Source organism: Macaca thibetana, chromosome 14 (assembly GCF_024542745.1).
Source record: "Macaca thibetana thibetana isolate TM-01 chromosome 14, ASM2454274v1, whole genome shotgun sequence".
Taxonomy (NCBI): Eukaryota; Metazoa; Chordata; class Mammalia; order Primates; family Cercopithecidae; genus Macaca; species Macaca thibetana.
In genome coordinates, this window is record NC_065591.1 from 121,573,525 (window position 1) to 121,600,563 (window position 27,039).

Below are 27,039 nucleotides of genomic sequence, written 5' to 3' on the forward strand. Positions count from 1 at the left end.
TTCAGAAAGAATCAGAGCAACTCTGAAAGATGCAACCCACCCATTAGTACCCAGCTTTATACAAGAACCTGATTCAATAGCTCTAGGATTGGATGACTTCGTCTAACTAGCTGCCTTTATACTCTCCTTCCAAGTTGGGGTATGGTGTTTTTGAGTTCTTTGCACTTAAGCTCTACTTCACCAAAAATTGACATGTGCTGTCTAATGTAACCCTCTCTACTCTGTGTACTCTAAGTAGATAATTATTTAAGTAATGAATTACTCTGATGCCTTTTCTCACTCACATGACCTCAGCCAACACCACCGCCCAGCAAACAATAAATAACAACAGCAGGAAGTTTTATTCCATAAAGCATAAGATATTTTAATGAGAAAACGAAAACAAAACCAAACCTTAGTCTCATGTTTCTATCTAAAGACACTCAAAACTAGTTTTTCCCTGCCCATCCCTTTCCTAACTGCAACTTTATGTGTGACCATGTAATAAAGGCCAGTTTAAAGAATTTTTTTTTTTTTAAAAAAAGTTTAAACCTTTTTTAAAAAGATTAAACAATCAGGCTAGCAAAAAGGTACTCAATACATATTTTCCTTATATCAAACAAGCTAATTTCAGTACAATATAACTATACAGAATATATACAATACACTTATGTTCACAAAGCAAACACTATAGGCTCAGAACAGATTTGAAAAAACATGATATTCACATTGATTACAATAACTCTAAAAATGATTGTAACGTTGAAACGGCACTTAGTTTACAAAAAAGGTCACAAAAATATATATATATATATATATATATGTAGTCACCAAGAACTATGGTTCCTGTAAAATACTAATAGCCAGATACTAGTATATAAAATGTGAAGTTCTGACATTGTATACATTTTTTGGAAATAAAACAAAATCCAAAACAATTTCTGTTATTGTCAAAAGTCAAACATGCCAAGTAATTTAGCTATGGCCAGTGTCACCAAGTAAAGCCATACTTGAATGAGATGACGACTGGATACAAAGCTGGTGAACTGGGGACTGGCACAGTTAAGAGTTGTACTAATTCTAGGAAAGGGGTAGAAGACATAAAAACACCCATCTATGTAATTTAATTCACATTTTCTCCCCTGCATCACCTTCCCTTGAGAGTTTCACAAAATGCCAGTGCCCAGAAAGAATCATAATGCTATAACTGGCAGGGTAAAAAAGTACCCCCACCTCGACTTCCTTGCTGCAGGGCTATAGGCAAATATTAAAGCATGCATCAGCTACACAAAACCATCAGTCACCCAGCTGGAAGACCATGTGTACAGTTTCTGCCTAGGCTGGCTGCACTAGGAAGTACTCCAGTTTTTAAATGGAGCCAGATTTATGTTAGCCCTGTAAAATATTGAGCTACTGTAGCAGCAAATATGAAATTACAGAACAAAAACAAAATTTTATTTAAAAATTTGTTACATCAAAATTTTTTTCCTTCAAACCTGTGTCCTTTAACCAAACAACAGCTTCTTCTATCACTTAATTCTGGTCTATTACCTCAATCTGACTTTCTCATTATGCTTCTCTGGAAAAAAGACACTTCTATATCCTGGAGATTAAATTTACTCTTAAAAATGGAAATACAGGAATTTTAAAGTAAAAAAAAAGTCTGTTGTAAAAGTTCTTTCACAAATATATATATTTAAATATTAAAATAGGCTACCTAGGATTTTTATAAAATGGCTTTTGAAAAGATAGTAGAGGCACAAAGAAGCCATATACTATCCTCCAAGTTGGACATAAGGTGCCACAAGGGTGCCCTACAAAGAGGCAGGCAATCTCTATCTGATGCAACAGGAGGCACCAGTAACAACAGAAACATTAAATATATTATTGGGAACTTGGACCAAAACCAAATTTTACTCTATTAGGGACTGTTGCTTTTTTAAAAAATACCTTGAGATATAAGCATTAGAAGTCATCACTTTGTACAAGGAAGAAAATGAATAAAGTTTATGATCTTACTCCTTCCAAACACCTGATGTCATTCATTTCAGGTACCTGAAAGATGAAAAGCAGTGCAACTTTCAAAACTTTAATGGACTACTCTCAGTATGAGAGACTTCACATAGCATCTGTCAACTTGAAAATTAAATTGGTAACTGAAATAAAAAATCTCCTAGAGAAAACACACATAACCTAATCCTAGAAAAGGCTCTCTTTAGAAAGCAGGTGTTTCTAAGAACTGCAGGAAAGGCTTCCCATCTTGAACAGAGCTTCCACTAATACCAAGGGAAACAACGTGTCAAGGAGAGACGACAGGGCTCCCTTAAAGCAGGAAGATTTCTCCTTCCTCAGCAGGTGATGTACTTTGGTAACCTCAACATTCATTTATGGGATGATTTTTAATCTGTTTTATTGAATAATGAAATCTAAATACGGCTAGATTGGCATTTGGGAAAACAAGGGCAATTTAATAAAAGTCTTGACACTGGAGCTCCTCAACCCACTAGGCACCCATTTTATCAGTACGTCATCACAACTGTGCCTGGGACTTTACGCTTAATCAGCAAAATCAGTCAACTTAAAAGAGAAAGGAAATAATAAAAGAATTTGACTTTATAAACCAGCTACTTTGAACAAAAATTAAAAATTTTAAAGTTAAAAAAATTTTTGTTTTTAATCCATAGTCTTTAAGTTCTGTGTAAACTATTATGCGCATAGAAACCTTGGTATTAGTTGGAACCGGCCTGGGTCTTATACAGTGGAGGTTTACTTAAGTAAAAGTAGCATGAACACTTTAAAGGCAATCTCAATTTTTCAGATACTGCCAAACCGAGATACCAATAACATCTGAAATCTTTGCAGAGACTATTTATAAAAACATGGAACTGTTTTTATTTTCCTGTCATAAAAATATAATCATGACAGAGTGGAAATGTCTAGTATTAGTTTAGTAAAAAGTAAAAAAAAAAAGTATGACTACTGATGGTAGTGGTACTACCAGTCTTCATCCCACAATTGACATAGGCTTAACCCCCCATAAATATTACAACATCTCAACTTATCGATCATCTAAAATGAGACACCCAGAGAGCAACTGTTCCTTAGTTGGGCTGGGACTGAATCAATTCCACTTCATTGTTTAATCTGAACCATTATTGCTTTTGGCTAATTCATCTTGCTGAGGACTTTCCAAATAAAAACACTCTGTCACCATACTCTGTCAAGCAAAAACGACACTGAAAGGTAAAAATGGGTATAGGCAAAATAAGGAACGACTTAATTTAAATGTTCATGATTTGAGTTTAAAGCCTGTGGGAGTGTGCTTAATATTCCTCACAGACATGTTTGCCACCATAGAGCTTCCTTGTTACCCCAATTTTGTTTCGCTGCTTCAGAAAAGAAAATTTAGCTTTTATACATTCATCTCTCAATAACTTTCAAAATCTAAATATATTACAAATAAAGCATCTTACATCAATAACTTACAGTGAAAACTACATTTATTTATTACCTTTTGGCAACTTTGGGTCTGTTTCTTCTAACTGTAAACTTCACACTAGTTTTCTGTTTTTCCCAGTTAGTATTAATATTCAGAAAATTTTTAATTCTCATTCACTTGGATGTATATTTCAGAATTACAACTTCATACTTTGCAGATGAGTGAAACAAAGTACCATATGAAAGTTTCTAATTCTTTTGTTCATCAATTCCACAAATCTCAAACTTCTTTCAGCTAAAATATTAAAATTTTAGGATTCATTCAAGTAATAAGAATAATTCTCTGTGTGTTACAGAATTGCCACTACATTATACAGTAATGTATTTTTCAAGGACTATTAAAGCTAAAAGGGACTAAAACATAATCTGAGAATCTTCAAGATAAAAATGGATAAAATAGATAACTGGCCTCTATTTAGATTAAGAGAATAAAACAAGAAATAAAGAAATATTTAATATAGCTTCCAAAGGCTCCCAAGGGAACCATTTATAAACTGGGAGAGTCTCCTGAACTAGCCTTAGTTAGAAGGTAACTGAGTTACCAATAATTATGGACTTTAGATGTGTTAACCAGTCTATTTCATTTGGTAAAGTATTTTAACAAGATGAAAGGTTTTTCTTTTTGCTAGTTATTAATAACAAAGGGCATGTCTCATAACAAGGGGCCTAATTACTGTAAGCCAGAATGGTTGCTGAAATGTCAAAATGTAAGATTGAATGAAGCTATTTAAATATTTTAGTATATTTTGTCTTACTGAAATTGAGAACTTAAAAAAACCGGCAATGTAACTAAATGCATAATTACTTGAAATAAAAAAATTACTTGAAATTCAAATTGAGAAAAATCCACTTAAATATATTTGTGGGTGATAATCTCCATCTGCATCCATTTATATAAAACTTAAAATACCAAAAAATAAAGACCAATATTAATCCCTTTGTTTCTGAATTAGATGAAATCACTGACATGCTAGATGCTTCCACTATGAGAATATACCCTTTAAACATGAGAAGAACAACTGCAGGAGATTTAACATCCATTATCATGGGTGAACATCTTTTTGTTTACTTCTAAAGTACATCACACCTATTTGGTAGTTAAAAAACTGAAAATAAAAGCTTTTCTTGTATAAAATGTTTGGTTTTAAAAAGGCAATTTATTCTGCATTCTGAAATTTAAGCCCTTTAGATACCACAAAGTTACCCTCCTGGCTTTAAGAAAGATAGCTACGTTTAAGTACTCTAAACTGGAATATTTATGTTTAGTTATACTGGTAACTTCTATATGAATGGGATAATATAACTGGCTATCTCTTTGCAATATTTTCAATATGTCCTGGTAAAAATTATGCATCTAGGCATCCCTAAGATGAATTTGAAATAAATCTAAATACTACTATATATACAATTATCCCTTGCAAATCTGTTTCCTAAAACAGATCCATAAACAGATCCAATATCCTTGAAGCACATGTATCAAGAAAAATGTACCCTCACTGAAATAGAAAAAGGCCTTTGTTTGTATCATTTTATGGTAAATTCTGGTTAGTTACTGGTATTGATAAGATCTGGGCAGCAGATAACTAACCAGACATGAATTTTCACAGTATATTCAGATTTCCCATAAAACTTGGCAATTTGTAATTACCAGTGAAAATCTAAAGTTTCTACTTGGGAAGGAATACCCAGTGATGGGTAATCCTTCATTCTGAGAACACAGAATATCTTAGAGCTACCAAAACTGTGCTTGGATCTCTGAATGTGAAGTTTTCAGGGTCAGGGATGTACTAAAAAACACTTTTAACCAATAAATCTGCAAACCATTCTTATACATTTCTTTATTCTTATTTCTTTCCTCTTGCTCTTTCAAAAACCAAAAAAAAAAAAAACCTCTTGGAACTAACGGTAACAATGATTCCTGGTGATAATTTTACCTATTCTTGTCAATACAGATTTTAGAATTAATTTTGAGATTTATCTATTGGTAGGCCTAACAGTTTTTAAAGACCACAACGTGACATTAAAATTCCTGACCTCTCCAGTGGAGACACAGCATTACTATATGAAGTATTCTAGTCTGCTGCAGAAAGTAATTCAACCCTATCAGTGAAGCAGCATAAGCAGTGGCAGCCTATCATAACCTGTGTATGCTGGTTCTCCTGAAGAGAACACACCTCTGTTTGGGAGCACATGGGTAAAAACAAGTTCATGAGTGAGGTAAAGAACTGAAAACAAGTTAAGGACTGCAGAATATAGGCAGAGACAGAGAATCCTAACCTAAAACAGTGCTAAGGAATTTAATTTACTTTTCCTTTCTTCACATGTTTTTGGGGAAAAAATTACAGAATTAGCCAATCTAAAAAATTGAAACAAATCACTATAATTAAAAATATATACATTTAGTATGGTCTAGCACCTGAACAAAATTCAGATCTTGTGTTTTGACTAAAGAACTGTATATTCTGTCTCTTTTCTAATCAAATCAGGTGCTCTCATAATTATTAAACTTTGGGTATCTACACAGAAACTCATTCCAAAGTTCACTGTTCATGGACTTACAGATATTTAGGATCAGTATTAGAGACGCTTTAATGGCACCAGATGAAAAGTATACCCGTCTAGAGGATCATATAAATTTCAACTCCAGACCAGAAAAGTTTCACACTTTCAGCAGCAGAAATGGTAATATTCATTAGTTTAAGGTTTTCAGTTTCTCATTAGTCTTAACAATTTTCTTTTTTCTCCCAGATTTATGAGTCATAGATGAAAATCTTACAGTCTATATTCATCTTTTACATTGTTGTCTACATTGTGTAAAAATGACAGTAACTGTTTTTAATAACTTTGCAATGTCTAAAAATATGTAGGGACAACGTATCGCTGTCGTATGGGATTTAGTAAACGATCTAGTTGGGTTAAGAATGTAGCCTTGGCTGGTGCAGTGATCCCGGCAGTTTGGGAGGCCAGAGGAGGAGAATCACTTGGCCGAGGAGTTCAAGACCAGCCTGGGCACCATAGTGAAACCTCGTCTCCACAAAAAATAAAAACGAAGTCAGCCAGGTGTGGTGGAGCATGCCTATAATCCTAGATACTCAAGAAGCTGAGACAGAATGGCCTGAGCCCAGGAGTTCGAAGCTGCAGTGAGCTATGACTTAGCCACTATACTGCGGCCTGGGCAACAGATGCCATCCTCTAAAAAAAAAAAAAAAAAAAAAAAAAAAAAAAAGATGTAGCCTCAACCGAGAATTCTTCATTATGTCCAAAAGAGCACAATGAAAACATCCCCAACAATACATAAACCTATACATAAAATATAGAATATCTCCAATATTTTTACTTTATATGGCAGCACGCCAATATATGCAAGAGACCATATTGACCGTGCAAGGGGAAAACTGATTCGGGCAATGACATGGTCAGGCATTAACATTCAGAGACCAGGTAAACAGCAATTTTAATCACAAAAGCAATATAAGAATTCCTACGAAGCTGAGATTTACATACTTCATTCTCCGTTCCTGGTCATTTCATCCACAGCTTGACTGTTGTCAATCATGGTTCTTTGCCTTTGGAGTGGTACTATAAAGGTACAGAGAATGCCCATCTCAGTACCAAACTTTCACCATGAAAAATCACAACAGAAATGACAAAGCTTAAAATAAAAAAAGTGTGCCGGATTTCAGAAGTATTTACCCTAATAATTTTTAAGAAAGCTTACCATAAATACTTCCAAAAACAACAGGCTTTACAAAATATTATACAATGTCCTGTGTACAGCCATTAAATATCTACTCAGGCCATTTGACAAGCTGTTTAGTAATTAGTTTCTCATGTACCCTCTCAACTCAGGAAGGTCAATAATCATCAGATTTCCTCTCTAGCTAATGGTCTGTTGTTAGCCTACTTTTAACAATGGAAGAAGAAACTGGTATAAGTTTTAAGTCAACCAGATCTCCTTAAGTCTCATAGTTTCTGTTTCAACATCATGTTATTGTGTACTTACAGAAGCAATCTCTCAGTTATGAAAAATAAAATCAGTTTCAGGGCTCAGCAAGTGAAAAGGGAAATGCTTTCCCAATCTCTCCCTCCCTCCCACCCGGCTTTTTTTGTTTAAAAAATTAAATTAAATTTAAATGTACAAGACCAAGCACAGGCACTTTCCAAAAAACAAAACTGAAGCCAAATCACAAAATTACTCAATAGTTATAGAAGACAGCTCTGATTTTGGGGGGTCATCTCTGGTTGCCTCAGCACAAGCACTGGTCTTTGGCTGCTCTGGCACTTCTTCCTCTTTTTCTGCCAGCCCACCAAGAGACCCCAAGGGAAAAGTGCTTTCACAATTCTGGGTTGAGGAGACCTGTGAAATTACAGGCATTTGAACAGAGGAGTTGCTTTCAAAACCGTGTTCTCCAAGATCATATTGAACAAGGGTCTCTTCTTGTTCCTGGTTTAAGTAGTCCGGTACTAGGAAATCACTAGATAAGAGGCAAAGGACGAAATATGGAATTAATTTTCAAGCCAGTAATAGATAAGCAACAATAAAAAGCTCTGATTTATACAACAAAATTGGGACTTTTCATTTCACTAATTGTTCGGTGAAGATTAAAACTCAGGAACTTTCCACTTACAAACTTTGCTAAACATGAACCAAAACATCCATTAAAACCAAAATGTATCAATCTTCCCTACCACCAATGCATCAGGTTATCACTTTCATTATAACTTTGGACACCTTAACAGCCTTTCTTGTTCTATGCAGAGGAGTTTCTATATACAAAACAAATGTAGCATGCTCACTTAAACAAAGATCATCTGAGTAATGCTTAACTTTTCTTGATTATACATTGAGTAAGAGATATATAAACCTAGCTTTGTATTACTAAACTTGACATGGGTTAGTTAAGAAACTAAGTCCTTATGCATAAATGACCTAATACAAAATCTACTATAAAGTTGGGAAATGTACAAAGTAATTTATGTGTATCCTGCTATTACATTTGGTATATGAAAATACTAATAAATTATCTTTGAATCAGAATGTGGAAATGAATGCCTTGAGATTGGTTGTTTTTTTTTTTTGAGACGGAGTCTTGCTCTGTCACCCAGGCTGGAGTGCAGTGGCCGGATCTCAGCTCACTGCAAGCTCCGCCTCCCGGGTTTACGCCATTCTCCTGCCTCAGCCTCCCGAGTAGCTGGGACTACAGGCGCCCGCCACGGCGCCCGGCTAGTTTTTTTTTGTATTTTTAGTAGAGACGGGGTTTCACCGTGTTAGCCAGGATGGTCTCGATCTCCTGACCTCGTGATCCGCCCGCCTCGGCCTCCCAAAGTGCTGGGATTACAGGCTTGAGCCACCGCGCCCGGCCGAGATTGGTTGTTAATCTTCAAAAAGTAATTATTGGTCCCCACAGGAAACACGGACTGTAAAATATACTAAAACAGTGGCTAATTTCCTTAAGTGTTGAGATCAGAAAACATTTTAAATTTCTTTATACTTTTCTGTATTTCCTAAATTTTCAACTTATAAGCATTTTTTGGTAATTGAAACTAAGTATGTGAAATAAGTCTTATCTTAGAGGCTTTATTTAGATCTTTATTACTGAACTAAAAATTTCATTATACCAGAATTGTCAATAATATATGTAATTAGACTTGATAAAGTTATAATTTTACTGTTCAGTATTAATAAAAAATTAAAATCTGCTCATCTGCAAAGCAATTTAGAATGCCCTATGTTGTGTTTTCTAAAAAGTCTTCAGGTGTTAGAGAAGAAGAGTGGAGAATGCAGGGCTCTGCACAGGGAAGATAAAGATAACATGAGTAGTTAACAGGAACACTATTTTAGTCCTGAACAAACTGTGTTTAATATGATATGTATAATCTAAGGTTTAGTGATATGGCAACCACACATTCAGAATTAGAGATGACTGCATTAAACAAAATGAATGTCTGGTTGAGGGGAAAAATAAAATCTATGCAGGAATAATTTGGAATTTGTTTAAAAATAAGGTTTTAAGTCAGGCATGGTGGCCCACACTTGTAGTCCCAGCAGGAAAATTGCTTGACCCCAGGAGTTTGAGACTGTAGTGCGCTACGATTGTGTCTATGAATAGCCACTGCACTTCAGCCTGGGCAACACTGCAAGACCCCATCTATTCAATTAAAAAATAAAAAGGTTTTAAAAATAAAGGTGACTTAAAATGTAAAGATTTGGGCTGGGCATGGTGGCTCACGCCTGTAATCCCACAGCACTTTGGGAGGCCAAGGCAGGCGGATCACTTCAGGTCAGGGGTTCAAGATCAGACTGGCCAACATGATGAAACCCCATCTCTACTAAAACTACAAATATTAGCTGAGTGTAATGGTGGACACCTGTAATCCCACCTACTCAGGAGGCTGAGGTTGCAGTAAGTCAAAATTGTGCTACTGCATTCCAGCCTGGGTGACAGAGTAAGACTCTGTCTCCAAAAAAAAAAAAAAAAGATTTGTAAAAATTTCATTTAATTAGAAACTAAGGATTCCTGCAGAAGTACAATTCTTATAAACAATTTAAAACAACAGTTTTATATCTAGAGGAGGCCTTAGAAACCATCATTTAAAGCTTACATTTTATCTTTCTCTAAGTTTCAAGCTTTTTCATCTGTAAAGTGACACGTTTAATCAACAGCAGTTAGTGGCAGAGCTAGAACTAGAACCTGATTTCCTTGGATGCCCTACAAATCAGAAAGGTAATTCTATTATATATTAATATTAAAATAATAGAGCTCTAAACTGAATGAAAATAGGAATGACTTCATGATCTAAACCATCACACCCATTATAGCTGCTACTGAAAATTTTTCTTACTGGCCAATGGATATTCCTTTATATAGAATTTTTTTAAATAGAGAGAAGTGGTCAAGAATTTTATTAACATCCAGAGTCTGAAGTAATCCACTACCACTAAGTATCATCTGACATGGTAAAATTTCCAATAAGGCCACGCACAGTGGCTCACGCCTGTAATCCCAGCACTCTGGGAGGTCAAGGCAGGCGAATCACAAGGTCAGGAGATCGAGACTATCCCGGCTAACACGGTGAAACCCCGTCTCCACTAAAAATACAAAAAATTAGCCAGGCATGGTGGCGGGCGCCTGTAGTCCCAGCTACTTGGGAGGCTGAGGCAGCAGAATGGCATGAACCTGGGAGGCGGAGCTTGCAGTGAGCTGAGATCGCGCCACTGTACTCCAGCCTGGGAGACAGAGCCAAACCCCACCTCCAAAAAAAAAAAAAAATTTCCGATAAGATCTATTTAAGGTCCATACGGAATTACTTAAACCTTCTATTATTTAAAAAATATCTCAAGAGGACAAGTAGTCCACTTGTGCAGGAAGATATTTTTAATACCAACTATAAAATGTTTATAATTTTATATGCTTAGGACTCATCAAAATTTTATCAGATCAGGGACTGACTAGCTGGCAACCTAATGTAAAAACACAGAAGGCTGCCCTAAAAGCAGGAAAAGAGAGTTTAGAAAGCAGTTTTCCTGGTTGGGTTTTTGTTGTGCACCTCACCTGCTCTGGAAGTAGTTTGCTAGCTCTGATGCTTCATGGTTCAGACTCCTCAGGTGCACGATTAAATTTCCAGAGTTGGTGAACATGGCGCCACATGTTTTGCACTCGTAAATCCGAGGCTTGCGGATAATGTGCCGGGAAACCCTCATGTGGTGTTTATATTCCCCGAAGGAAGTGAAAGTGGCACTACATATCTGGCACCGGAAACAGCGTTTACCTTCATGCTTTAGGCGATGCATCTTTAGCGAGTAAGCCCTGGTGAACTTTTTCCCACAGCGGTCACACTGAAATGGTTTAATTCCTATAAATAAAGCAAAACAAAATATCTAAAAACAAAAATAAACTGAAAAGTCATAAACCCTACAAATTTCTGAACTATATTTCTGTAGCAATAGATCATCTGAAAAGACAAAAATTACCAGTAAAAACATACTCTAATTCAGTATCTCAGAACATGTGCAGAATATGTGAAAAGTCATGGCCGGGCGCGGTGGCTCAAGCCTGTAATCCCAGCACTTTGAGAGGCCGAGACGGGCGGATCATGAGGTCAGGAGATCCAGACCATCCTGGCTAACACGGTGAAATCTCGTCTCTACTAAAAAAAATACAAAAAACTAGCGGGGCGAGGTGGCGGGCGCCTGTAGTCCCAGCTACTCGGGAGGCTGAGGCAGGAGAATGGCGTGAACCCGGGAGGCGGAGCTTGCAGTGAGCTGAGATCCGGCCACTGCACTCCAGCCTGGGCGACAGAGCGAGACTCCGTCTCAAAAAAAAAAAAAAAAAAAAAAAAAAAAAAAAAAAAAAAGAATATGTGAAAAGTCACAAGTGCTTAAAAAGGAAAAGAAAAAGGCAGTAGGGGAGGCCAACTAGGTAATGTCTACTGAAGTTGATTTTTGAATACTTTTCTAAATCATCTATTTTACTAACTTCAAAACACAATTTAACTACAGTATGTAGACAGAACCCAAATCCCCATGTAACACCATGTATTATTTCATTTCATTAGAAAGGCTTATATTGAAAAGATGTGAAAATCATCAGTACCTACTCTCTGTTCCCTATCTCACAGAGAAATGAGAAGAAGAAAGAACAATTTTAACATCTCTGAATGTAATGAGCATGACAGAACCATCATTTGATAAAATGGGGTTTTTTGGGTAATACTGATAGAAATAAATGAGTTATAAAGTGCACTAATAGTCTCCTCAAATGCATTATCACAGTGTTTTGGGGAAAAAATTTTAAAACCTTTCACAACACAATGTGCTGACTGAACCAAGTCACAGAGAGCTGGTGCTAGGACAGGGACTGTAAGACCTATCTACAGAAGGGGAAAGTGAGCTAGTAACTCTCGCAGCTGAAACAGCAGCAGAGATCTCTTACTCATCAGAGGTCAGTGTTTTACCCACAAGAATCCTGTTGCCTTCATGTGATTACTGAACTAAAGTTTCAAATCCCTTCTATACATTTATCCAAAATATCTCTTATGTTTTAAAAAAATACAAACTACAAAGCTGACTCATCAGGGCACACAGAGATTTAGGACTGTAGAACTGAAAGTAAATTGCAAGAAAATATTACATTTTTAAACACACTTTTATTCGGGAATAATTTCAAACTTACAGAGACGTTATAAGAAGAACAGCACAAAGAACACCCATACAGACCCTTTTAACCCTATTTGCTTTACCATCTGTGGTTGTGCTTATCTATCTCACCTCTATGTGCACACCTAATATGTCTCTTTATTTACAAAGTACTAAATCCATATCACCTTATGTTCTTTTAATCAGAATACTTAACACTGATGGCAAACAGCTTTCTGACACTGCACCATTTTGGCAATAAACCTTAGCTAATCTGTTTTCATTTGACTTCTCAGAGTTTTTTTTAAACTCAGAAACCCCTGTTTTCTATTTTAACTGGGATTCCAAAATAAAATGTTTATTTTTAGAGTGTTCACTTATGCAACAACAGGGAAGGTGACATTACCTGAGTGGATGAGCATGTGCTGCTTTAGGTTCTGAATACGGGTGAAACGCACCCCGCAGGTTGGACACTGAAAAGGTCTGTCGGGACCATTTGGACTTGGTCGTTCTGTACTGCTGGTAGAAGGAGCAATGTAGAGTTGGTAGGGATACTGAACATTTTCCAATCTAAAAAAAACAGACCAAAGAAGGCAACCAGGCTCTGATTTTTAAACTGAATAAACACTGCTACAGGTCAATTTTAAATGAAAAAAGATAAAACACTTAAAGACTTTTTCAAACAGTTTAACTGTTAGATTTCAAGTTTCACTAACAATATGAAAAACAATGTTACTGTCCAGAATGCCTTTTGTCTTTTTTTTGAGATGGAGTCTCGCTCTGCCACCCAGGCTGGATTGGAGTACAGTGGCGTGATCTCGGCTCACTGAAACCTCCGCCTCCCGGGTTCAAGTGATTCTCCAGCCTCAGTTTCCCAAGTAGCTGGGATGACAGGCACCTGCCACCACGCCCGACTAATTTTTGTATTTTAGTAGAGATGGGGTCTCACCATATTGACCAGGCTGGTCTCGAACTCCTGACCTCAGGTGATCTGCCTGCCTTGGCCTCCCAAAGTGCTGGGATCACGGGCATGAGCCACCGCACCCAGCCCAGAATGACATACAACCACAGAACATATCATCAACTATTTTACCTTTGATGTCCTTAATCTCGCCAATTCTTTCCTTCTAACCACTTCTTAAATTTAGGCCTTCATTAATACAAGCCTGAGTTAATAACTCTCTCCATTTAGCTCCACACTCCTCTAATCCATCCCTCTCACTGTATCATAGCGATCTGATCAAATCAGTCCCCTGTCTAAAATTCTGCAATGGCTGTTATCTTCAGAATAAAATCAAACCCCTTTGCAAGGCATACACGATTCCTCATGATCTGAGCTCTCTGTACCTTTCTAGCCTCATTTGTTGTCATACTCCCCAAACATATCCTATACCAAATGCCTACTCATTTTACGAAATGTAGCTAGGAAGCCACATGCTCCTCAGGGAAGCCGTCTTTGATTTTTCAGTGGTTGCGGTAGGCATCCTCCTATGCAGGGCAACAGAGCTCTGCAGATCACTTATGGTAATCTGTTTGTCTATCTTCAATCCTTATACTTCCTCCAAAATTGACTGAGCTCCTTGAGGCAAGGGGCTGCATATCTTATCTCTATATTACTACCATGCAGAACAGTATCTAACACAGAACAAACAACCTGATTAATACTTGAAATTAAGGAGTCTAGGCACACTGCTGTTTGTTTATGCTTTCAATAATCCACAAATGATTCCGGTTGATAACCTCCCCTACCAGGTTTAGCTATTCGAGAAAAATAAACCTAATTTGAGTCCCTTGAATCTTTCAAGTTTTCAACAAATACAGTTTTTAAGATTGTCCTGGACCTTCTCTGAGGAAGAATGCAATCATTCAGTGGAGTCTACATTCAGTGGGTGAGACACAGATAATAAATAATCAAGGAAATTATCAGAGCAGAGAATTAAATTAGAAGGATCTAATAGTGATTGGGTGCTGCTTGAGACTGGTGGTCAGGAAAAGCCTCCTTGAGAACTGATACCAAGACAGTGATCTGAAGGTCAAGAATCTGGAGCCAACACTGCGAAAACTGAGAGAGCAAGCTTTTCAGGCAAAGGTCCTAAAGTGACAGAATGGCCCAAAGGCAGGAACAAATATGGAGTACTCCAGGAACTGTGAAAGGTCTATGAGGCTAGAATGTAGTGTAAGAGGGAGACTAGTCTGAAAGGAGTTAGGCAGAAGTCATATCATGTAGGGCTTTAGAAGGCATAGCAAGGCCTATAGATTTTAGGTATGAATAAAGAATGTTAAGAATCTATAGCTTAAAACAGTGATATAATCTGACTAATTAAAAAAGAAAAGATGATTTTGGCTGCTACGTGGAAAATGGATTCGAACTGGGGAAGAATGCAATCAGAGGCTAGTTGGAAGGCTATTGCAGTAGTCAAGGCAAAAGATGGTGGGTGACTTAAGAGTAGGGTGGCTACCGTACAGATTGGAAAAATAGACAAGGATATGTTTTATAGGCAGAGTTAACAGGACTCATTTAAGGATTAACTAAGCAAGGAGGGAGATGAAGAGTGGTAAGAAAAAAAGATTAAGAATAATCCTCAGAGATTTTGCTTGAGAAATTAGGGGATAATGATGATGCTCACTGAAATGGGAGAAAGGCTGGAGAAGCAGGATTCAGACACAGAGTCAGAAATCAAGAGTTCTGTCTTGGCCTTATTAAATGTGAAATGCCCTTTGTACGTTTATGTGGAAATATCAAGCAGGGAGGGAGTTATGGGTATACAGATCAGACTTTGGCAGACGTTTTTCGCAGCAGTCCATACAGCACACATTCTGACTTTGCACACCATACAGTCTGTTTCAACCACTCAACTCCGCCATCCACAAACAACATGTCAACAAATGAGCGTGGTTGTGTTCCAATAATACTTGATTTACAAATAAAGGTGGTGGGCTGGAATTGGCCTGCGGTTCATAGTTTGCGAACACTTGATACAGATATGATTTAAAGCAACGGGACTAGGTAGTTTTGGAAACGTTGGGAAAAAAAAAAAAGCCTTGTACAGGTGCTCTAATTTATAATGTGATGATGCTACTTCATTACTCTGAAAAGTATACTGAAGTGAAGTTGTAATACACTTCTACAACTCTGAGATGAAATGTTTGAATTTGGAGTTGTAAACACAACCCCTACGAGGTAACGAAATGCTGTCAGTACTGACCGGTCGTCATCATCTGGAGGAGCGGCAGTGCTAGACGAGCTTTGAAGTGTAGGCAACCCCTCCGAAACGCCTTCATCTACTGAGCCTGGGAATAAGAGAAAGACGACAGCTGTAATCCTTCGGTGTGAACAAGCCAAGACTGTCACTGAAAGCTATATTATATCTAAGCCTCTGACATATATTATCTAGTGGTCATATCCTGAATTATTAATCCAAAGTAGTGTTCTATGTTTTTAAATGTTTGTGATTTTAAAAAATCACATGGAAGATAATAGTCTTATATTATTTAAGTTCTTTTAGAAATACTTCTTTGACACATTTCAGCAAGTAAGCAGGGCAATTCAAAAGCAAACAAAAATCCACATAAAACTGAATAATTAACCATTTAAGGAAACACTGAAATTTTTATTTTTTAAAACTTAAGACATACAACTTGTGGTGCAACTTTTACAGAATTTAAGATACAGTGAACACCTGGGCAACCTCCACACGCAAGCCACACGCAAGCACTGCCAGCATCCTGGAAGTCCACATTCATCCTTCCCTGATCATAAATCCCTCCCTTCTCCAAAAGCTTCTTATGGTTACCATTTTCCTCCTCCCGTTCCCTCACTTTTAAAAGTAATTTTATCTTGAATACAAGTATCCATAAAGTAGGTGTTCGTTCTTGCTGAACACAGCTTTGGTTGGACTAGGGCTGCTTCTGCCCTACAGTGGCAGAGTTTAGTAGCTTTTGGTTGTGACAGAGACTACGTGGCAGTTAAGTCTAAAATAGTTATCATCTTGCCTTTAAAGGAAAGTTTGCCGAGGCTTGCCATAACCAATACTTTTTAGTGTTGCCTGTTTTATATAAACTGGGTCACACCATATATATTCTTTTGTCTTGCTTCTTTCCTCCAACGTTGTGGACTCATCGTTGTTACATGTAACCAAAGTTTATTTTCATTGTTTATAATATTCACCATTTTCCATTTTACTCTTCATGGACAGATTTTTGGCTATTAAGAACAATGCTGCTATGAATATCCTTAATGCACATAAGCATGCTTTTCTCCACGGTACAGACTTAGGAAAGGAAGTGGTATATATGTAGGAATGGAATTGCCAGGTCACTGAATACATTTATCTTCAACCTTATTAGAAAATACTAAACTCAAAGCCGGGCGCGGTGGCTCACGCCTGTAATCCCAGCACTTTGGGAGGCCAAGGCAGGCGGATCACAAGGTCAGGAGATCGAGACCATCCTGGCTAACCCGGTGAAACCCCGTCTCTACTAAAAATACAAAAAAATTAGCTGGGCGTGGTGGCGGGTGCCTGTAGTCCCAGTTGCTGGGGAGGCTGAGGCAGGAGAATGGTGTGAACCTGGGAGGCGGAGCTTGCAGTGAGCTGAGATAGCGCCACTGCACTCTAGCCTGGGCGACAGAGCGAGACTCTGTCTCAAAAAAAAAAAAAGAAAAGAAAATAGAAAATACTAAACTCTTTCCAGAGTAACTGTACTAAATTCACATCACTGCTAGTATATCAAAGTTATGTTGTTCTACATCCTTACCAACACTTAATATTGCTGGATTTTTAAGTTATTACCACTGGTTTTTACCAATCTGGTGTGTTACAATATTTCATTGTGGTTTGAATTGCATTTCCATTTCCCTTATTACTACCGAGGTGAATCTAGTTTCACATATTTATTGAATCTCCCTTCCTCCCTCTTTTGTGAAATGTCGGAGTTGTCTGCCTTTTTAAAAAGAGTTCTTTTCACAATTTGTATATAAGCCCTTGGTCAGTGATACATACTACAAATCTTTCCCCGTCCCATGGCTTTTTTTTTTTTTTCTTACCCTTTCTAAAGGCTGCTTCTGATGACCAAAAGTTTAACATTTTAATTTAATTTTTTTCTCATTGTTATGGCTTTTTGGTTCTTTTTTTTTGAGACGGAGTCTCACTCTGTTGCCCAGGCTGGAGTGCAGTGGCGCGACGTTGGCTCACTGCAAGCTCTGCCTCCCAGGTTCACGCCATTCTCCTGCCTCAGCCTCCCGAGTAGCTGGGACTACAGGTGCCCGCCACCTCGCCCAGCTAATTTTTTGTATTTTTAGTAGAGATGGGGTTTCACCGTGTTAGCCAGGATGGTCTCCATCTCCTGACCTCGTGATCCACCCAATTCAGCCTTCCAAAGTGCTGGGATTACAGGTGTGAGCCATGGTGCCCAGCCTTTGGTCTTGTTTTTAAAAAAACATTTCCCTATGTGAAATTATCTTACGAAAAAAATTCATGTTTTGCCTTATGCTTTTTCTTTAACCCATCTAAGTTGACTTTGTGACTGAACGTGTCACGAAAGGTCTGCCCTCTGCTCTGCAGTGCCACCTCTGTCGTATGTCATGTATACATAAATATATAGGTCTGTTTTTGGGTTTTATACTAGTTCCATCTGCTTATCTGTCCCTTGTATTAATGCCAATCTTTAGTTACCGTAGCTTTATAATAGATCTTGCTATCAAGTAGAGAAAGTCCTCCGACCTTGTTCATTTGCTTTCTGAACATTCTGGCTATTTTTTTGCCTTCTGCATTCCTATATATATTTGCGAATCAGCTTGTTGAATATAAGTGGAAATAAATCTTCCATTTCTCCCCTTCTATTCGTTTAGAAGTTGCACATATTTTCCTATTTATTTTTACTGGTTGCCTTAGAAATTAGAGATATACTTCGTTTTTCAAAGTCTAAAGTTTACTTTACTTCCTTCTGGATAATACAAAGATCCTAGAAGCTTTAACTCCATTTTCCACCACTTCTGTCCTGCCATTTACAAATTGTCTGATATTTTATTTCTTTGTTCTGATTTAAGCCCCGTAGACATGATCATATATACATGTTCTCATATTTACCTCTTCCTTTGCTGTTCATTCTTGCAAATGAATCCTCCCATCCATGCTCACTTTACTTCTGCCAAAAGTCTATTCTTTAGAACTTTTTTGGCAATGACTTGCTGATGATCAATTCTTTTTGTTTGAAGATATATTTCATTTATATATTTTCAAAGATAATTATATTTCATTTATATATTTTTCAAATATAATTCATTCTTGAAATATATTTTTACTCTGTGTAGAAATCTAGACTGGGAGCTGGGCATGGCAGCTCACGCCTGTAATCCCAGCACTTTGGGAGGCCAAGGTGGGCGCATCACGAAGTCAGGAGATGGAGACCATCCTGGCTAACATGGTGAAACCCCGTCTCTACTAAAAATAAAAAAAATTAGCCAGGCGTGGTGGCAGGCGCCTGTGGTCCCAGCTACTCGGGAGGCTGAGGCAGGAGAATGGCGTGAACCCGGGAGGCGGAGCTGGCAGTGAGCCGAGATTGTGCCACTGCACTCTAGCCTGAGTGACAGAGCTAGACTCCGTCTCAAAAAAAAAAAAAAAAAAGAAATCTAGACTGGGAGTTATTTTCTTTCAGTATACTGAGGATATCATCCCACTGGCTTCTGGTGGTATTAAAAAGTCATATTCTTTTGAAGGTAATGTCTTTAAAATTTTTTTTTCCCCCTGAATTTTCTCTACAATGTGTCTAGGTCTGTGTTTCTTTTCACTACTCCTGTTTGGGACTGATGTCTTTCACCAAATCTGGAAAATTCTCAGCCATTCTCTCCTCTCTCTTTAGAGCTTCCATCAAACCTACATTTGTTGTTTTCCACACCCTTCTCCACTTTGCTACTGCAGTTTCCACCACTGTCTCTCTCTCTGTGTAGCAGTGAAGTAATTTCTTCTAGTTTATCTTTTAATTTCCTAATTCTCTCTTCTGTTGAGTGCAATGTGCTGCCAAAATGTTCACGGAGATTTTAATTTTGGTTATCATTTTTCTTTTCTAAAAGTCCCATTTGGTACTCCTTAAATCTGCTATGCCACTTTTTACAGTTTACTGTTCTCTGCAATCATTGTTTGTGTTTATTTTGTTAAATACAGTAAGCTTATTTATTTTATATCTGTGCTTGAAAAGTATGCCAATTGGCTATGTTCATGTATTTCTGCTGCATTTAAAAAACACATTTTTTTTTTCCGGTTAGTTCTCTCTCTGCCTTGTTTTCTTGAGTGCTCTGGTAATTTTTCAACTGGTTATTGCCCTTGAAAATTATTTGTAGGAAAGTGAGTTGCTGAGGTAAGGATACATATGCCCTTTTCCAGAGAAGTTTTACGTTTGCTTCTGCTAGGTTCCTGGGCAGCATTATCTATATGAGATTCACTGTTTGAGATTCCTTGGCCTACCCACTCAAAGTCTGTGTTGTACCAATCTGTAAGTGGGCCAGCAGTAACTTCTCAGGGATGTGTTTTCCTTTTTCCTTTTCTAGTCTGCTCACTGCCCAGGCAGGTTTTTCTACAGTCCCCTGGAGTTTGGAGGACAGGGAGCAGGTTTAGTTCTGATAGTGCTATCCCAAAGGACAATGCAAACGAGCATGCTTTCTCCATGGTATATACTCAGGAATGGAAGTGGTGTATATGCAGGAATGGAGCTGCCAGGTCACTGAATACATTTATCTTCAACCTTATTAGAAAACACTAAATTCTTTTCCAAAATGATGGTACTAAATTTGCATCACTGCTAGCAGTATATCAGAGTTGTGTTGCTCCATATCCTTACCAACTCTTGGTATTACTGGATTTTTAAATTATTACTAATCAGGTATGTGCTACAATACACACATTAAGCAGGGAGCAGGTTTAGTTCTAATGTAAACCTACTCCCTGCTTAATGTGTGGGGCAACTTTTCAAGACTTTACAACTTTACACGCTCTGAGCTTTGTTTCATTTCTCCTGCTCTTTGAGTTGATCAACCAAAGCCCATTTGTGTTTTGGCAAATATCTTAAAGGCAAAACTGATTTTAGTGCTCTGATGATCTACTTGCCTCCTTGGGCCAGGCTTTCTCTCCTAATTTAACCTTGCAGTTCCTTAGCCATCTTTTCAGCTTTTCAAACAGTTTAAAGGTGAATTTTTAAAAACTTAAAATTTGTTGTTTGTGGTGGGACAGCAGACTCAAACCACCTAGCTTATTCTCATTAGGTAATGAACTCTGCCAATTTCTTTACTGAACACAAATTAGCTGTGTTGCACCAAATGAACAAATCTGAGCCTCTGAGAATTTCGGTCTTTTAACACCAAACAAGCTTTTGGTTATAATATTTTAATGAAAATGAAAATGTACTAACTGTAACAGTTTGTACACCACCATATACATGCGAACATTTAATAAATATCATCTGCTAATGAACATATGGGATGAAATTTCCTTCTGATGAAAATTTGGAATCTAATACTTAAGTTTCCCTCTTTGGAACACTTGAATTGCTGTCATTAGGAAACAGGTAAATTATCCACTTAAGTATACAATTTTTTAAAAAACTAAATTTTAAGGCATCCAAACTTACTTTATTTAATCACTTGTACTGGAAAATTTGTGACAGGGTTACGTTTTGCCTTGACTTCCTAAATGAAGGCTACCAAATATGAATTATTTTTTGTTTCTTGATGACTCACCACAATCCTAACGCTCATTATTATACTGTGTTCTAATACGTGCATATACTCTAAGGCTTTTGAAAATACGCAGGACTATGTGTGTTTACATTCATCCGCAATTGCACCCCCATTCTTTCTGGTCTCCCCATTCCATCCCTTCTGGTGTGTGTGTAGCATTTCTGTGTGTGTCTTTTCTTTCCCTTACTATCAAACGGCATTTCCGCTTTTCCCCTATGTCTACTTATGCAACTTATTCCCGGGTTCTTCTGACTCGTTTTTAATCCACATGTAGGACAGAGAACCTGATAATGCTGCATTTTAAGAAAGAACTGTTTACTTGTCAGTATCTTCCCATTCTCAGTTTTTCCCTTAAAGAAAAGAGAAATAAACATTAACATTTCAATCTGTCCTGGGATAAAAAACTGGAAAAACGCCAGTAATTAGACTTGGTCCCATGGACATAAAGATCTATTTTACAGTATTCTGAACTTATTCAGAGCACAGACAATATTAAAGCTTATAGGCAAAGCCTTGGCAAAAAAAATGCCTGGAGTTATGATAAGGTTAGGCGAAGAAGATTGATCTAACTGACATTGGCTTCTCACTATCAGGCAGGCCATACTCTTTCTAGGAGGGAGTGGACTCTTGGTGAGGTGAGAATAAAAACCACACTGTCTGGGACTGATTCTAGTACCTTCAAAGGTTTGTTTAAAAAGCTGGTCTAAAAGAACTAAAATGCAGTACAAGATACATCTAACTACATGGTCCTTCTTAAAACAAATCCATCTCTACATTCTAAAATGTCTAGATCCCCTAATTCAATGGATAGTGAGCACGCAAAGCAAAGCAAAACTACTTTCCCTCACTCATGGCTACTGAATGCACCAACAGCTAAAAATGAAAACCATTCCAAGCTAAATGAGTTAAAACAGACTCTTAGAATTCTATGTATACTGTGGAGGTAAACACATAGTGTTATATCACTTACGCAACTATCAGCAAAAAATAAATTTTGTGTAACTCTTTTTCTTGAAATGATGGTTTTTGCAAACAACGCAAGTAATCATATGAATTGGAATTTCAGTTAAACTGATTTAACAGCAGAATAAACACACACACGTATATATACACACACACATATATATACACATATATGTGCACAATATTACTTTCCTGAGGTGACAGTGATGTTTCTTAAATTCTTAAAATGAAGTTTCTTTTCTACCCTATAGAGAGTCTGTTCTCAGTGGTAGTGAGAGGCTAAGGATTCTGGTCAGATGGTTTTCACCTTGTGAAACAGTAAAACTGATTCATAGAGACAATCAGCTTTGTACAGTTAAGGGCTAGCTTATCAAGACTGAGTCCACTCTCTCCCCAATTACAAGTGCTGTATGACAGCTTCTGTTGCATCAAACTCAAGTTGCTGCTGCTACTGTTTAGGTCTTCAAGACACTTACAAAGATCCCTTTGGAAAAGTAATTACAGTGGTCATCTCCTATTGAGTATTTTCCATGTGCCAGGCATTGTTCTAAAAGGTTTTCAATATAAGATCTCACTTCATACTTGAAAAAGAGAAGCATCTTCTAACATTCAGAAACAGGCTTGGCACTCACTTAGGGGTGGGGTCTGGTCCTTACAGCCATAGTATTCTCCTGGGGAACATAAACAGTCTCAGGAAACAACAGAAGATCAAGTCACTGTGATCCCTATTACAGTGAGACTAAAAAATACTTTTATTTGTGCAATCACAAACATGCCAGTCATCCCCATCTATCTCCAGCTAAACAGTCACTACTGCTATAGATTCACTTTAGTCTGCATTCCTAGGTAATATTTATAAAGATATTCAGTAATAGAAATCTCTCTTTCTGACATCACCAGTCCTGAGCAAAACTCACTTCCTTGAACCCTCCCTGACAGAGAGTAGGCATCCCTGAAATCACCCAATACAAGGCCAAATCCTGTGCTAAGGCCTTTTTAACACCTTCTTACTGAGAACCAGCCCTAAAAAACCCATGGTGGATAATCACCCTTGCTGCAAATGAGCAACAAACTCAACTTGTTCAATCACAGGTGGTCTTCGGCTATAGGGCCCTGGCAGAAATGAAGATCCACTGAGATTCAACTAAAAGCCCTTGTTGCTTCGTCCTGGGATCCTTGATGAGAAGGCAGATATAAAATCCCTTTTGAGGTGCCACCTGCCCTTGCTGGGATGTAAGTTCATGCTGAATTAAGCTCAAATAGTTCAATGAAGCCCTTCACTGTCAGGTTTGCTTTGTTTTCCTAGAAAGTTTTTCGAAAATATTTTGGTTATTCAGATTGTGTTGCTCTTTGGTGAAATTGTTTTCTAGACTAACACCCGCTCTGAAGATCATCTGCCTGCCTGCCTACTGTGTTTAGAGTCTACAAGAGAAATAAACTATAACGAGGGGATGAACATAGGTTGGATTAGTTCATCTGAACTGGCCCTGGAGGCCAAGTTCAGATCTTTGACTGGCAAAACCATTTCAAAACTTTACAAGGTATAACACAGAGGAACTGTGAAAACGTTATGGTAATGACAGAAGCCAGTGAGGGAAAATAAAAAACAAAAAACAAAAAAACCCCACGTATTTCATAATTGTATTATATCATAATACCACTGATATAAAATATCCAGAATACGCAATTATTAATATTAACAGTGGTTTGCCTAGGAGTGGGGATGGGGTTAGGAAGGACTAGGGAGTCATGTTTTTAAGTACCAAGGCACAACCTAAAACCAGCAGTCTTTTTTCTCCTTTAAATGTGTTGTATTTATTGCTTTTATTTGCTGCAAGTTAAGGATACTGAATTTTACACCCTTTCCATGGGCAAGGGGCAACAAAGGGAACCTAAAACAGCAGGTAAAATCCTATCTGAACTAATTTCACGGATAATCAAATTATTATTTTGAAAATTTGAAAATAATATACAAACATTATATTCTCCCCATTACTAGAAAGACAAGACACCTCTCAGAGATGTTCTTTAACAAATTAGTAAGTAAAATTAAGTCCTCTTATGGAACTTACAGTGGAAAAAGTACCATGCGCATCTTGCTTTTCTCCCTCTCAAATTTACTGACTGCCTTCAATCCCCCAAGAAATTTACTTTTTTTTCTGTACGGTTTTGTTTTAGTATGCAAGTTTGGAGTTAAGATAAGTTTGTTGAGAGTGATTAGTACATGTGCCATGATGGCAAGGAAAAAGAATCACATTGGAGTCGGGCATGGTGGCTCACGCCTGTAATCTCAGCACTTTGGGAGGCTGAGGCAGGCAGATCACTTGAGGTCAGGAGTTTGAGACCAGCCTGGCCCACATGGTGAAACTCCGTCTCTACTAAAAACACAAAAATTAGCCAGGCGTGTTGGCAGGTACCTGTAATCCCAGCTATTCGGGAGGCTGAGGCAGGAGAATCACTTGAACTCAGGAGGCAGAGGCTGCAGTGAGCTAAAATCACACCACAGCACTCCAGCCTGAGCAACAGGGCAAGATCCTGGCTCAAAAAACCACAAAAAACAAAAACAAAAAAACACAAGAAACAAACCACACTGGGATTATCTGATTATATGATATTCACATCAGAGTGGTTCCCATGTCCGCTTTATAGAATCCTTTTATAATAATATATAGGTAACAGATTCTACTTACATAACTGAAAGGTTTGTTCTACTCATTAACTCTTGTTAATAACATCATAAAGGGCTGGGCGCAGTGGTTCAGGCCTGTAATCCCAGCACTTTGGGAGGCTGAGGTGAGTGGCTCACTTGAGGTAAGGAGTTTGAGACCAACTTGGCCCACATGGTGGAACTCCGTCTCTACTAAAAATACAAATATTAGCCAGGTGTGGTGGCGTGTGCCTGTAGTCCCAGCTACTTGGGAGGCTGAGGCAGGAGAATTGCTTGAACCTGGGAGGCGGAGGTTATAGTGAGCTGTGATCATGCTACTGCATTCCAGCCTGGGTGACACAGCGAGACTCAGTCTCAAACAAAAACAAAACTATCATAAAGGCAAAACCTGAACTGATTATATGTACTTGGGAGTGGTAAAGAATGACTATTTCACATGCCTAACTAAATATCTTAGATGTTTAGATAAATATTTGGGTTTCTACTTCCTTAAATGATTAAAATTATAATTATTCAGTAGGCAGTTTGTTATTCAGAAGGTACCAAGGTGTTTTCAATTACTTACTCTGGTAGTTTACTAAAAACTTGGCTGTATCAACAAATAGCTATGATTTCTTCAAATTAAATCTTTTGTTGGATGTGTGTTCATGTAAATTCTGCAAAACTATTTTGACCCCAATTCAGGAATATGAACTTCAGTGGTTGCTGTGGATGAAATTATTTCTCCCAAAAAGACACTACGTTTTGGCTGCTGGCAAGATGACTGAATAGGAACAGCTCCAGTCTGTAGCTCTCAGTGAGACCGACACAGAAGGCGGGTGTCTGCATTTCCAATGAGGCACCCTGTTCATCTCACTGGGACTAGTTAGGCAGTGGGTGCAGCCCACAGAGGGCGAGCAGAAGCAGGGTGGGGCATTGCCTCACCCAGGAAGTTTTTGCAATTCGCAGACCAGGAGATTCCCTCGTGTGCTACATCACCAGGGCCCTGGGTTTCAAGCACAAAACCAGGTGGTTAGTTTGGGCAGACACCAAGCTAGCTCTTCTTTTTTTGTATGCCAGTGGTACCTGGAACCCCAGCGAGACAGAACCATTCACTCCCCTGCAAAGGGGGCTGAAGCTAGGGAGCCAAGTGGTCTTACTCAGCAGGTCCCACTCCCACAGAGCCCAGCAAGCTAAGAACCACTGGCTTGATATTCTCACTGCCAGCACAGCAGTCTGAAGTTGACCTGGGACGATCAAGCTTGGTCGGGGGAGGGGCAGCCGCCATTACTGAGGCTTGAGTAGGTGGTCTTCTCCTGACACTGCTAAAAAGGCCTGGAAGTTCCGACTAGGCAGAACTCAACACGGTGCGGCACGGTGGCTGTGGCCAGACTGCCTCTTTAGATTCCTCTTCACTGGGCAGGGTATCTCTGAAAGAAAGACAGCAGCCCCAGTCAGGGGCTTACAGATAAAAATCCCATCTCACTGGGACAGAGCACCTGGGGGAAGGGGCGGTTGTGGGCGCAGCTTCAGTGGACTTAAACGTCCCTGCCTGCAGGTTCTGAAGAGAGCAGTGGATACTGACAAGGGGGGTTCTACCAGCACAGCACTCAACCTCTGCTAAGGGTCCGACTGCCTCCTCAAGTGGGTCCCTGACCCCCGTGCCTCCTGACTGGGAGAGACCTCCCAACAGGGGTGACAGTCACTTCATACAGGAGAGCTCCAGCTGGCATCAGGCTGGTGCCCCTCTGGGATGAAGCTTCCAGAGGAAGGAGCAGGCAGCAATCTTTGCTGTTCTGCAGCCTCTGCTGGTGATACCCAGGCAAATAGGGTCTGGTGTGGACCTCCAGGAAACTGCAGCAGACCTTCAAAAGAGGGGCCTGTTGGAAGAAAAACTAACAAACAGAAAGCAATGACATCAACATCAACAAATAAAACCTCCACACAGAAACCCCATCCAAACCCATCCCAAGGTCATCAGCCTCAAAGATCAAAGGTAGATAAATCCACCAAGATGAGGAAAAACCAGCGCAAAAATGCTGAAAATTCCAAAAACCAGAATGCCTCTTCTCCAATGATTGCAACTCC

General features: G+C 38.4%; 1 protein-coding gene across 9 annotated transcripts in view; it reads right to left on the reverse strand.

The window, feature by feature from the left end:
- Nucleotides 1–338: 338 nt before the first annotated feature.
- ZBTB44 (zinc finger and BTB domain containing 44) overlaps nucleotides 339–27,039 on the reverse strand; it is a 75,330-nt gene continuing 48,629 nt past the window's right edge. For 3 of the 9 annotated variants that reach the window (XM_050755962.1, XM_050755970.1, XM_050755964.1), the window contains 4 exons: nucleotides 15,820–15,904; nucleotides 13,020–13,183; nucleotides 11,031–11,331; nucleotides 339–7,952 (listed from right to left, as the gene is read on the reverse strand). In XM_050755962.1, coding sequence (XP_050611919.1) covers nucleotides 7,670–7,952; nucleotides 11,031–11,331; nucleotides 13,020–13,183; nucleotides 15,820–15,904 — 833 coding nt within the window. In that variant the 3' untranslated portion in view covers nucleotides 339–7,669. The remainder of the gene's footprint in view (nucleotides 7,953–11,030; nucleotides 11,332–13,019; nucleotides 13,184–15,819; nucleotides 15,905–27,039) is intronic. The other 6 variants (XR_007719167.1, XM_050755969.1, XM_050755966.1 and 3 more) reach the window with 6 other exon arrangements.